At 38.7% G+C, this 14,781-nt stretch overlaps 1 protein-coding gene across 5 annotated transcripts in view; it reads left to right on the top strand.

Moving 5' to 3' along the window:
- Positions 1-14,781, top strand: part of ANKS1B (ankyrin repeat and sterile alpha motif domain containing 1B) — a 1,160,119-nt gene that overhangs the window by 829,445 nt on the left and 315,893 nt on the right. For all 5 annotated transcript variants that reach the window (XM_061417010.1, XM_061417008.1, XM_061417009.1 and 2 more), the window contains one exon: positions 4,406-4,558. In XM_061417010.1, the coding sequence (XP_061272994.1) occupies positions 4,406-4,558 (153 nt within the window). The remainder of the gene's footprint in view (positions 1-4,405; positions 4,559-14,781) is intronic.

Genomic DNA, 14,781 nt, shown 5'->3' with positions numbered 1-14,781 from the left:
TGGAGACTGATGTAGCATCATAGTATAAGCTGGATCAAAAAGGTGGGAGGCCAAGTGGAAGACTATTGCATTGGTTTTATAAGCACCAATAAGGACCTACACAGAGCAGTGGCAGGAAGAACAGAAGTGAGGGAACAGATGGGAGAATTGCTTTGAAGGAAATAATTGTGCAGCACAGTAACCATTCTGCATATCATTAAATACGTGTCAAGTTAATTTTGTAACTTCTTTCAGCACTAATAGCTTCCTTTCTTCAGGTGTGCAGAGCCTTCATAATTTATTGGTCATCTGCTCGCATATTTTTTAAATAGGGTTATAATTTCTATGAGGGAGAGACTATAACTTGTTTTGTTTCCTGCTCTTCTACAACATTCATCAGAATAGGCATGGGCTAAATGTTTAACGAGTGAGTGACTGAATGAATGCTGCCCCGTACACATCAATGTACTCATTCCCAGGTTCTCTTCACACTTGCTCTGTGGCCCTGCCCCACAGCCTGCCCCACCTCTCATCTTTCCACTGACTGTTTCCCCCCCCTCCCCGCTTGCCTCCTTAAGGTTGGTCGGGAGAACTTGTCTCATAGGAGTAACCAGATTTCTGAGCAGTTTGCAGAAACTGATGGGACTTTTTTTTTTTCCAATCCTGCCTTCAATCAAGCTCAGTTGATTCTCTCTTTACTATTTTTAATGTTATCTCAGATATATCCAATAGCTTTCAGTTCAGTTCCGTTCAGTTGCTCATTCGTGTCTGACTCTTTGCGACACCATGGACCGCAGCACACTAGGCCTCCCTGTCCAACACCAACTCCCAGAGTTTACTCAAACTCACGTCCATTGAGTCGTTGATGCCATCCAACCATCTCATCCTCTGTCGTCCCCTTCTCCTCCCACCTTCAATCTTTCCCAGCATCAGGATCTTTTCAGATGAGTCAGTTCTTTGCATCAGATGATCAAAGTATTGGAGTTTCAGCTTCAGCATCAGTCCTTCCAATGAATATTCAGGACTGATTTCCTTTAGGATGGGCTGGTTGGATCTCCTTGCAGTCCAAGGGACTCTCAAGAGTCTTCTCCAATACCACAGTTCAAAAGCATCAATGCTTTGGTGCTCAGCTTTCTTTATAGCCCAGCTCTCACATCCATACATCCAATCTCACATCACATACATCCAATAGTTTTACAGTTATATAATATTAAAAATTCAGTTCCTATCCATTTAAGCGTCCATTTTTATTTTCTTCTCCAACCCCCACCCCAATTTAGTCTTCCCCCAAGGGACTGGTACCTCTCTCTTTTCTGACTCTAAATTCCCTAATGCTAAAGAAGGAGTGACTTGGGGGAAGGCATACTTCTTTATAGTTAGTTGGGTTTGCTTTGCAGAGGTCTGGTGGGTTTCCCATCAGACCTTTGACTACTGCTGACCATTAACAACCTCTGTGTGGCAGGTGGCCACTGGGTGTTCTCTCAAAGGAATGGTGTGTGAATACCTGGGATGACCTATGAGGACCCTACTGCACAGTTCTCTGGGGTGGGACATAAGACTCTACCTCAGCTTGATGCATCTAGACGCTCCAAGCTTGTACCTGGTATCACAGCTGGTGTGGGCAGCTTCTCAGATGGCTAGCAGAAAGACCTCCCTGGCAAGCTATGAATTTCAAACCTAATGATTCTCTCTCCATTCCTTCTTCTCTTTTTTCTAGTTATTTCCTTGTATTAACTGGGACAGCCAGGGAGTTTCCTGAGGCTGGGGTGATTATTCAGGGTAGCAGAGTTGGTTCAGCCACCTCCTAATAAGTCCTGGAAAATGCCTCTAGCCCCAGTATTTTTTTAATTCTCTGTAGAATGTGAAAGTATTTGATACCTTTGAGCCTCTGCTTTTGGGTCCTAGTTGCCAATTTTACACATAGATAACATCCAGTTATTTGCAACTGCTGGTAAACATCATTTTGCAAATCCTGAGTTGTCATTTATATTTGTAACTGCTGTATAATAAACACTGAGTTAAGTGTTATATGAACAAACATCTAATGAGTAGCCAAAATGAGTCAGGCAATGTAAAAGTGAAATACAAAAATCTGATGCAGTTTCGACCCCAATGCAAATAATGAATTACATGGTAATGTCAAGGCAGAGGACATTTAAACCTTGAAATGGAAAACAGATTGGGGAGTGGAACAATAGGAAAGAGAAAAGGAGAAAACGAAACTTAAAAATGAAGTAGTAAATATAATCCCAGAAGAAGAAAAAAGAAAGAAAGGTAGAAGTACTTGAAAATATAATCGCCTTGACCTTTGATCATGTCTAGGAAAGAATAAAACAGCTACACAGGACATTTTGGGTACTTTGGGGGAATGCTAATACTAACTATATGTTGCTGCTGCTGCTGCTGCTAAGTTACTTCAGTCGTGTCCAGTCTCTGTGCGACCCCATAGATGGCAGCCTACCAGGCTCCCGCGTCCCTGGGATTCTCCAGGCAAGAACCCTGGAGTGGGTTGCCATTTCATTCTCCAATGTGTGAAAGTGAAGTCACTCAGTTGTGTCTGACTCTTTGTGACCCCTATGGACTGCAGCCTACCAGGCTCCTCCGCCCATGGGATTTTCCAGGCAAGAGTCCTGGAGTGGGGTGCCATTGCCTTCTCCAACTATATGTTAGGTAACATCATTTTGTCAATGTTAGATTTCTTGGGGGTGATGATACTGTGACTACGTTGGAGAACATCCTTGTTCTTGGGACATGCCAATAAAGCGTCAGGGATAAAGTTTCATGATGTCTGCAAATGGTCCAGGAGATATGTCTTTCCAATAATTCATCTAAAATTTAAAAGATAGATGTTGTGTGCATGTGAATGAGTGAGTGGGTATAGAGTGAAAGGCAAAAACCAAATGTAGTAACAAGTTAGCCTTTGGTGAATCAAGGTCCCGGCTATTCTGGAAGACATGGCCATGCACCATCTGTATCTCCCTTCAAGTAAGGACCTGCCAGGCTTTGGGGAGAGTGGTCACCAGACAACCTCCAGCTGTCAGCATCTCCAGGGTCTGCCTGCATGGCAAAGAGCCCACCCCAGAGTATCTCCTCCCAGGACAGCAACATCCACTAACAGAGAGGTGGGGCCCAAAGGCCCATTTCTATCTGCCATGCCCAGGATGCTCTAATAGCCTAAACTGCGCCAGAGCTCCAGTGGGTTCATAGAGGCTTTATCAAGCTCCATCATTCTTTGGCCCCTCTTCTGCCCTAATAAACACTTTGCACCTCCCTCCAAAAGAAAAGGAATGAGGAAAATTTCAAAAATGAGGACAGTGCATAGTGACAGAAAGCCTAACATGTTTGAGATTAAAATCTGAATCCCTGATGCTCAGACTAATTTTTCTCTGCTTGCCAATCAGAATCCTATAGATTTCCATTAATATTTATCTCCTTGAATCTAAAGGAAGCGGAAAATCTATGTTGCATTTTTCCCAGTTCTGCCATTCCCATCCTGAATTTCACTGAAGGACCACATCAAGTTGTTGAGGTGCTGGCTGTCCTTAATAAGTGAAGTATTCGATGTAAGGTGTGGCGTGCAAAGCAGCACAAGTCAGAAGTGAGTTACTTAAAAAACCAAGAACTGCAAATTCAACTAAAATTTCAAATAAAAGCCAAAAAACTAGAATAATCCATACAAAATTGTAAAGCCAGAAGTTTCTTGTGCTTAAAATTACTTTCACACTCCAATTTAAACTCAGAAACATTATGTTGCTGTCACACTTCTTTGTTCTCCTAAAAAAGTAAAAAAAAAAAAATCTGTATATAGCTGACAAAAAAATAGGAATCTGTCTGCCAGCGAGTTCTCTATTAATGTCTAACATACTGTAGAGTCTGCAGAACACATGGTCTTCAAACACTCAAAAGCCTCTCCTGTACTGGCTTACCACAGCAGTATGTTTCTCCAGCATGTTTTCACTACCTACAATACATGTCTTGCATAAGCATGAATTCCTTTGGATGTTTGAGTCATGCAGTATTTTCACATGCTTTGATGTTGTGCATATGAGAATTATCATCTACATTTTGGGAGTGCAGTTTCCTGTGCCTTCAGCACTGAATTTAAAACTGCTCGACTGACATCATTTTAAATTCCGTCCAACAGAATGCCAATAATGTCCACAACAGAAGTTTGACATATTTAGATCTCTCAAATATGGAACTGATTTAGCAGCTAAATTGGAAATTTCTGGGTGCATTTTTGAAAACTAATTCAGCGTGAAATTATTAATGATTTAGAATTGTGCCTCAAGTATTTTGGGTTTTCTCATTTTCTTATCCAGAAAGATCTGTTGCTTCATATCAGATAAATTTCCAAGATGCATTCTGTTGTTGGAACACAAAGTAAACACCTTAAATTAATCCTGACGTGATTTTCTAATTACAGATGAGACCCATCGGCCATGATGGCTATCATCCCACGTCTGTGGCTGAGTGGCTGGATTCCATTGAACTAGGTGACTACACCAAAGCCTTTCTAATTAACGGCTACACATCGATGGACCTGTTGAAAAAAATCTGGGAGGTTGAACTTATTAACGTAAGTTGATCTCTTAACGACACCTTATCAACCCTTGATGATTCTTACCATAGGTGGGTAGTTGTTTCTGTCTTCATAGCTGGACATCCAACAAGGATTTATGGATATGCCTTCTGTTTTGAATATATGTCTCTCTTGATTCTAGTCAAACTCCACAGTCATTATGTTTTGAAGTTTTGGAGTGGGGGACTAAGAGGACTCTCAGGGTGTTTCACATTATTTCAGGAAACCTCCCAAGCAGCTTTGGGATTTCCATTTTAAGAAATTTTGTCACTTTAGGATATGGATATGATAACAAATCAGCACCCATTCTATTCTTTGCTCTTATTCATTTTTTAAGACTAAAGTCATCATTTTTAGTTTTCTATCTCTGTTATGTTTGTCTCTATTCCTTAACTACATATATAAACCATATACTTGAAGAGGCTGCTTTTTGTTATTATATAAGCTGCTGTAATATCAACATTTTATTTTCCAAGGCTTATAACTAATTTTAAATTGTTTGTTTTATTCATACACTTGGCATAGATTTTCTGTAAAAACTGGCCAACAAATGTTGCCATGTATTTGAGCCCAAAGAGATCAACTAAATCTGTTTAACTGATTTTGATACTGATAGTTTTCTCATTTTGTTTTTACTGTTATTTTATTTCTAATGGTATAAAGGCATGAAAGAGTTGAAAAGATGAATAAGCATCATGCTTTCATATTTTATTTGGCATCATGAACATTTCAAAAGTGAGAAATCATTTAATCTTTTAGAGAATTTCTTAGACTTAAGTTTTATATTCTTATAACTGAAAAAAGCATTCACAAAATGAAAGACAAAGCAAATAATTTCTTCCGGCTCAATAGCACTCTCTTCTACTCTTTATGGCATTTTTTCCTCCAAAAGTCAAGTCTCCTACACTGAATGTCATTAATTCTTTTAAATGATGGTTAATTAGTGGTAACTAATTATTCTTTGCTTTTAAAAAGTCTGTCTTTAATATCTTTTCTGGAACATCTATAAAAACCCTTCTTTAATTTAAAAATCACTTTAAATGGACAAATTCTTGGCTCCTTCTTCTAATGTGCCATCAACTACCCTTAGCTTTCTGTTCTTATCCTTTCACAAAAGCTTTCATTATTTCAGAAGGAACTCACTTTCTGACTAAAAGCTTCCGATTAATTTTGTTGCTAGTCTGTGTGGCAGTGGAAGCAACTGAGACTGTTTTGCTTTTCAGTTGCATCAAGAAGACTTCAGTTCTCCACTGAGAACTCGACACTCATGGCTACTCTTAGCCATTTAGTAAACGGGGCTCTTCCATAGATCAAACAAACATGCTTCCAGTAAGTCACTTTCTTGTCAATGATAAATATATCTATGTAACATCTTCTGAATAATATCACTTCCCACTGAAGAATGAATACTTATTATAGATAGCTCATGAGTCACTCACCTAATATTAGAAATAATCTCTCTGAAAAAGAATGGATTCCAATAGAACTCTATTATCAAATGTTTTCATTGAAGCAAGGATCATTAAAACAAGACTACACGTCTCTGAGAAGTCAAGTACTGGGGCTAACAGTTAGGGTGTAGGCTTGGACCCACACTCTCCCCAGTGCTCTGTGTAGCAGAGGATTCCCGTCCGGTCACTGTGACCAGACCTCGTGGGTGCTCGCAGTGACTGCAGGGCAGTGATGCCACAAGGCCTCATGTTCCATGCCAGGGCTCAGGGTGTTAAACCACACCCACAGGGCTAACCACTCTTGAAATGGGACAGAACAATAACCTTTTTCCACCCATACTGACTCTAAGCATTATCCCCATAGGTACATTTGCTGTAATACAGTCTGACTCCAATCTAGGGAGAAGTGCCTGTCACAAGCATTGTATCAGAATCAGAAAACATGGTCACTATGTTTTTGATCTTGAGGCCAAATTCCTCGGGCCTGGAGTACAACATCTGCATCTAACACCAACCCAGTATACTTTCCTTACAGTGAACCGATAGAATGTAAAGTTTGTGACAATTGTATGGGCAAGTTCACACTCTTGATGAGGAGGCTTTGCAAGTCATTTAATTCTATAAATACACTTACTATGGAGAAAAACCACCTGTACCTTTAGACTTGGAAATCAGAGAACAAAATTTTTATGCCCTTTAGAGCTGCTGCAAGTGTACTTCATTTGATGGTTAGGGCTGTTGGGTTTTAAAATGAGAGACAGGCATGATGTGTACCTTCTGGCTTATAATGCTTTCTACTGGTCTCCAACTCAAGACTTTTATTTATTCCAACTAGTCAGGGAAGGTATTCAAATATAAGATAATCTCGTATATAACATTTGGACCCAGTAATTCTGTATTAAGTATCCATAATTTATTCTTTTGTAGCCCAAAAGTAATGTGTAGTCATTTTGGTTAAGAGCAAAGCTTTTTAGGAAAGTTGCATCCCGAACCTTTGTAATGAGTGGCTAGTTTTAAAGAAACCCAGTGGCTTCAATAAGTGCTGTTCTGTGTAGAATGGAGAGAGAAGTGCACGTGCAGGCTGTCTTTGATGTAGAGATCTGCTGAGAGGGGAGGAGAACAAAGAATGAGAAAGCTGACTGTTGATGTGATTACAAACAACTTCAGCGTCATTAAATCATAGTGACTAACCCTCAAGTACATTATGTTGTACTTGATATTAGACAACTAGTAATACTTTCTCAGTGTATTTATAAATTTATTCAAAGTATGTTCGTGAGAAAATGAAAGCTACACAATGTTGTGACTTGAAAAGTGCAAATATATTTGAAATTGTGATCTTTCAAAAAATCCCCCAAGGTCTTTTTCTTGGTGGAGCACATTAACGCCTTTAAAAAAAAGTTATTGGAACTAACCTAATAAAGATTTTAGTCACAAAGTTACCCAAAGTATAGGCATAGGGGAGAGTAGTGGAAATCTCATATGTTAGTAGTAGCATTGTCAGCAGTGGAAATCGAGCATAAACTAAGACATAAGGTATTGCCAGTTTTATAGGCCCGTGCTGTGTCTAGATCTAGAAAATGAAGTCTTTGCCAATAACTGTTTTTACAATCTCTAATGTATGCTTCGTATTCAGAAGCTGATATTTCATCAATAGCTGTTTTACCTCTGTGTGTGCCGTGACCATTAATAACATCATTAATATTATTTTCACTTTTGTATTGATATTTTATGTTGTATGACAATGTTGAGAGAGATTGTCAGGCAAACGGGTCCCTCTGCAGATGGCAGCTGGGTGAATCTCTAGCCTGAATTATAGTCCTCTCCAAAGGCTTGTTAGAATTACAAACTAGTTAGCAGTGCGTAAGTACATGATTTGGTGGAGGTTTTTCACTCAAAAATTTACTCAGGTCTTGCATATACTATTACCAAGTTTACACAACAGTTTCCACTGCTATTTAAAAATCTCAACAGCTCTGCCTTTGTGGAAATTTTAAGTAAAAAGGCTACATATTTTCTGCCTGAAATATGTATGGATAATTGTAAAATCTCCACAAAATCATCATTTCCTAAACAACAACAAAAAAGTATTGCAGTTATGAAAAACAATGTTTATTTTTTATCACTGTGCACCTACTTAAGGGATTTTGATTAGATGAAGCACATTAATAAGGTCCAATTTATTCATTTGTGAGTATCAGTGTAGAATTTATGAGTAATTTCTTCCCATTAGTTTTATCTCTCACTTTTTACCAAGGAAATAATTCTAGTCCAGACTTATAACCTTCTACAATATTGATAATAAAAAAAAAAATGCCCACTGAAAGAACAAGATAAAATTCAGGCTTCAGTGCAGTCTTAAATCTCTGTTCATAAGTGTAAGAATAGCTTTAAAAATCCAAATCCAGCAGTTGGCTGTGTTTTAAATACCTTTGGGTAGAAGCAAATAAAATAATTAAGGTAGCAATACCCATATGCATCCCATGAAAATCATTTGGACTTATTTCTGTAACAGTAAATTGATTAGCAGAGCATTTGCTTCTTGCCTAATAGCTGCTGAAACTATATTTACATCACTTTGCTTAGGGCTGTCAAATTTCTTTTTTGTTTTTTCTTTTGCAGTGTTGTTGATTCAATTTCTACCTTCCTAGGGAAATTTTGTGATAATCTAATCACTTGGAGATAGACTAAGAAATTCGCAAAGTTAACATTCTAATTTTGTGTTCAGTCTTTAATAGCTTGACTTTACTTGCCTTAAATGCTACAGAAATATAGTCCTCTCAACATTAAATTTAGACTCATTACTTGCTTTGATGTTTTTATTTTATGATCAGAATTATAAAGTCACACTCCTCTCTGCTCTACTCTCATTACTATAACTGCAATTAAATTTACTCCCTAAAGTTTTTCTGCATTGTCTGGGTAAGTATGAATGTGTTTGGTTGTGTGTGTGTGTATTGGATAAATGCAAATGATTGTTTATACTCCCAACCAAGAAGAATAATCACCAAATTCACAAACTGCAGGGGAGGAATGGGGAGGAGAATATTATAATTCCATTTCCAAAACAATTATTTTAAGTAAAAGGTTATGCTTTCACTATAGGACATTAATAAATGAGAGAAATATTCATATTTCCACACCAGGGAGGCTACATCAGTCAACACTTCAAATGTTAACAACTTTAATCAAAGCCGAAGGCTTTAACTAAATAACTAGATATGAGTATTCAAGTGTAAAGCAAACTTTATAAATTATCTATGGATTTAAGCATTTAATTTACACTCATAGTCAGTACAGCTAGCTCTTCACAAGCCTTCAGAACAAACTAGACACGATCTCTGGGCTTCAGACTTCTTCAGACATTTATGTATCAGGTAAAGCCCCTGGACTCTACCCACCACCACCAGTCACTGTATCTGAATTGCAAGCTCTAGGACTTCATTGCCAGTCCAGTGATTAAGACCTCATCTTCCAATGCGCAGGGTGCCAGTTTGATCCCTGGTAGAGGAGATAAGGTCCCAATGCCTCACAGCCAAATTACCAAAACATAAAACAGAAGTTATATTGTAACAGATTCAATAAAGGCCTTGAAAAATAAAATAAATTGCAAGCTCTTCAATATATTCTCTGGAAGCCTGGCCCAAGTTTTGGAAAAAGCACCCTTCTCCCTTCCTTATATGAAATGAACAACCCTCTTCCAAATAAATACTCACTTTCAGGTGATTTTTAGCCCTTTCCCATGTGGCCTGAAGGCTGATGGGCTAAGGCTTGTATTATTGATTTCACTCTCTTTCAGCATATCTGCACCTATCATGCTGCTCTCAACTTTGGAGCCTAAACTGAGATAAAGTTATATCACAATAAAATGTGCTTAAACACTAAAACTTCTTTGGAAGGAATATAGCTTTTCTTTTGGATTTAAAGAGAACTTGCTATCTTTTAGTGCCTCGGGGTTAATATTATGGAATAAGCATTATTGAGTGTTGATCTTGGAAAACACACCACAGACACACACAAATGAAAGTTAACAAGGGATGGGGAACACATGTACACTCATGGCGGAGTCAAGTCAATGTATGGTAAAACCAATACAATATTGTAAAGTAAAATTAATTAATTAATTAATTAATTTTTTTAAAGAAAGAAAGTAAACAAGGCATTTGGCCCTGAAGAGACAGTCTAGACACTTAGCAACAAATTGATTTCATGAATAACTGAAACCCTCTGATTACAGCCATTAATGACCCATCTCTATACAAAAATGAAAATCATGTTCTGAGCATCTAGACATTTCTACATTAAGAAAGTTATTTTAGTGGACTTCATTTTCCCACATTGATTTCATTCACTCTTCTCCTGATTAAAATAGAAGCATTTCAAATTTCCTCTGAAGAAGCCACCACCACCCTTCCACATTCCATGTTGAGCATACTACCCAGATCTAAACCAACCTCAGCATCCCAGCCTTGCTCCCCATTCCCATGGGCTACAGTATTCCTCACCAGGACCCTTATTAATTCTTCATTGTTGAAGGCTCCAGTGAAATATGAAAATATGGGTCTCATTCAAAAATTATTTTAAAATGTAAGGCAATAGTGGAAGGATATTTAGCCAAGCAGAGATACCTTTGAAGCACAGATTTTGTGCTACACAGGTCACACATCCATGGAGCCATCCCTGCTCTTCATGCCCTTGTATATAAACCTATTTGCATCTGCTGTCATTTTCTTTCTACCCAAAGGTCTTAAACATTTTCACAGTGTGGGGCCACTGATAGAAAGACTTTATTTTGCCTTCAGTTTTGAAAGATACTTTTTCTGGGTATAGAATTCTAGAGTTAACAGTACTTTAGAAATGCTGATCCACTGTTGTCTCTTCTGCATTATTTCTGATAAGAAATCTGCTGCTATTCTTTCCTTTTTGGTTTTGTTGTTGTTATTTCTCTGTATATAATGTGTCTTTTAGCCCTGTGGCTGCACTTATTGGTTTTCTCTTTATCACTGGTTTTAAACAACTTGATTATGATGTGCCTTGGTGTGGTTTTCTTCATATTACTTGTGTGTAAAGTTTTTTGAACTTCTTCTTAGATATGAGGTCTATAGTTTTCATCAACTTTGGAAAATTTCTGGTCATTACTTTTTGTTTGTTTAATAACTTCCTGTGAATGTCTTATATTTTTTCCCTTCCACTTTTCAAAACTTTTTTTATAGAAGTAAAACAGACACACAAAAATCCATACAGAAATGTACAGCTGAATGAATTTTCATAAAAAGAGCACATATATGTAGCTAGCACTCAGTACAAGAAATGGAAAATCACCAGCACCCAAAAGGCACCTCATGGCCCCTTCTAGTCACTAATCTTTCCATGACCCCCAAAGCAACTACCATCCTTATTTCTAACAGCAGAGCCATTTGCTTGTTTTTATGCAGTGTATCCTTACTTGGGGCTTCTTTCATTTAGTTACACTGCATGTAGTTGTAGGACTGTTCCTACAATTGTAGGAACGTAGGATGTTCATTCTCTGTCATTGTTGTGAAATATCCTCAACTTGTTTTTATAGCTTTCTTTCTGTATAATTCAAATATCATACAATTTGCCTATTTACAGTGTACAATTTAATCCTTTTTAGGATATTTACAGAGTTATGCAACTATTTTCACAATCACTTTTTTTATTGTGGTCAACAGCAAATAAAATTTGCCATGGTAACCATTTTTAAATGTAGAGTATAGTAGTGCTGAGTATATAGACATTTCTGTGCCACAGACCTCTAGAAATTTTTCATCCTGCAAAACTGAAACTCTATCTCCATTGAACAACAACTGTCCTATCCTCCTTCCTCTAACCCCTGGAAACCATCGTCCTACTTTTTAAGAGTTGACTATTTTAGATACCTCATGTAAGTGGAATCATGTAGTATTTGTCCTTTTTTAACTGGCTTATTTTTCTTAGCATAATGTCCTCAAAGTTTATCCATGTTATAGCATATCACAGGATTTTCTTCTTTTTAAGACTGAATGTGTATATGCCATATTTTCTTTAGCCATTCATCTGTTGATAGACATTTAGTTTCCTTCCACTCCTTGGCCATTTTGGACAATGGTGCAATGAACATCAGTGTAAAAATAACCCCCTGAAATCCTCTTTTCAATTCTTTTGGATATATACCTAAAAGTAGGATTGTTGGATCATATGATAATCCTGTTTTTAAATTTTTGAGGAACCTCTAAATTGTTTTTCATAGTGACTGCATTATGGTCATTATTTCTTAAAATATTGTTTTCTGTCTGACTGCCTCTCTTCTTTGGAAACTTCAATCACATGTATGTTGGGCTATTTAAAATTAGGCCACAACTCACCAATACTTGGGCTTCCCTGATAGCTCAGATGGTAAAGAATCTGCCTGCAGTGCAGGAGACCCTGGTTCAATTCCTGGGTCAGGAAGATCCACTGGACGAGGGATAGGCTACCCACTCCAGTATTCTTGGGCTTCCCTTGTGGCTCAGATGGTAAAGAATCTGCCTGTGATGTGGGAGACCTGGGTTCAATCCCTGGGTTGGGAAGACCCCCTGGAGAAGGGAAAGGCTACCTGCTCCAGTATTCTGGTATAGTCCATGGGGTCACAAACAGTCAGAGACAACTGAGCGACTTTCACTTCACTTCACCAATACTTTTTTTTTTTTTCCAGTATTCTTTCTCTCTGGGATTTATTTGGATGTTTCTGTTGCTGTGTCTTTAAGTTCATTTATCTTCTTGTGATCTCTAATCTGCCATTAGTAATATGCAGTGTACTTTAAATCTCTGAGATTATAGTGTTCATCTCCAGAAGTTAGACATCAGTCTTTTTTTTTCCCAAGTCTCTATTTAACATCCTCAATCTTTTCTCTAACTTATTGAACATAATGAATGTGGTTATAGTAACTTTTTTAATGCCCTTGTCTTTTTTTAATTAGTAGCTTTTAATTTATTTACTTTTGCCTGTGCTGGGTCTCTGTGGCTGCGCACAGGCTTTCTCTAGCTGAGGCAAGCGGGGGCTACTCCCTAGTTCTGGTGCGCGGGCTTCTCATTGCAGTGGCTTCTCTTGGTGCAGAGCATGGACTCTAAGGTGTGAGGAATTCAGTGGTTGTGGTGCATGGGCTTAGTTGCCCTGTGGCATGCGGAATCCTCCCAGACCAGGGATTGAACCCATATCCCCTGCATTGGCAGGTGGATGCTCAACCACTGGATCACCAGGGAAGCCTTGCCCTTGTCTTCTAATTCTAACATCTGTGTCAGTTTGGGGTTGGTGTCACCTGATTGATTTTTCTCCTCAATGTTCTTGCCATGCCCAGTAACTTTTATTGCATGCCAGACATTATGAATTCTACCTTGTTGGGTGCTGGTTATGGCTATTTTTGTATTCCTATAAATATTTGTGGGCTCTGTTCTCAGACACAGAGGAGCCCTTTAGATATATTTTTATCCTTTCAGGTCTTGCTTTTAAGATTTGTTAGGCAAAAACTGGAGTATCATTTAGTTTGTGACTGTGCTTCTGCACTACTGAGGCAAGATGCTTCTGAGTCACCCGACATTGCCCTGTGAACTTCCCGGTTTCCCAGCCTGAATAGCTCAAACTACTACCGACCCTGTATGAGCTCTAAGTACTATGCCCACTAATATTTTCTGGTGTTTCTTTCTACATCTGGCCTCAGATAGTTTCCTTATATGCATGTGCTGATCAGCATTCTTTCCTCTCTGGTACACTATACAGAAAAGTCTAGCCACTTTAGTCTCCCTAGACTCTCACCTCCATCTTCTCAATTCAGAGTCTTCCAGGCTCTCTGACTTCCTCCTCCCTGCATAATGGCCTGAGAATTCTCTTAAGATGGTAAACTAAGATAATTTTAGGGTTTATCCCTGTTAGTCCAGAAACCCAAATCCATGCAACTTACATTAGTCCCTGTAGCTGCTGCTGCTAAGTTGCTTCAGTCGTGCGACCCCATAGACAGCAGCCCACCAGGCTCCCCCATCCCTGGGATTCTCCAGGCAAGAACACTGGAGCGGGTTGCCATTTCCTTCTCCAATGCATGAAAGTGAAAATTGAAAGTGAAGTCGCTCAGTCATGCCCGACTCTTAGCGACCCCATGGACTGCAGCCCACCAGGCTCCTCCGTTCATGAGATTTTCCAGGCAAGAGTACTGGAGTGGGGTGCCATTGCCTTCTCCAAGTCCCTGTAGGCTAGAGGCCCATACCTAAACAACTGAGTCAAAATCTTTGGTGGTAGCATCTGGGCATCAAGTTTTTTACAAGTTCCCCCAAGTGATTTTAATTTGCAGCCTGGGTTGAAAACCACTGTAGTAAGTGGGGAGCCATTAAAAAGATTTTAGTCAAGAGAATGACATGATCAGAAGCAGTAGGCAGGGGCCGGAAGCCAACACACTGAAGACGGAAGAGCTGACTGTGAGGGAAGTAGGAGCTGAATCAGCCCATTCTGCTCCACAGCTATTTCTAGCCATGAATGTATTAGGCATGACAGCAGTAAAAACCTGTGTGCCTCCTTAGAACCTGAGGGTGTCACTAAAGTGGGAGTCCATAAATATAGAGCCAATTTTCATCATTATAACCCACATATCAAGAAGAGGGAAAATTACAGTCAGCATGCAAAGGAAAGAAGTGCTTTTCAATAGTGGCTAAAATTGTTTCAGTTTGACCCTTAAAAGGCTCAGCCTTGGTTATGTGAAAATTTTACTTACTGTTTATAAAGTAAATGGTAGGACAGATGGT

Source organism: Bos javanicus, chromosome 5 (assembly GCF_032452875.1).
Source record: "Bos javanicus breed banteng chromosome 5, ARS-OSU_banteng_1.0, whole genome shotgun sequence".
Taxonomy (NCBI): Eukaryota; Metazoa; Chordata; class Mammalia; order Artiodactyla; family Bovidae; genus Bos; species Bos javanicus.
The sequence above is the reverse complement of the archived record's forward strand: the minus strand, read 5'-3'. Positions and strand labels throughout refer to the sequence as shown.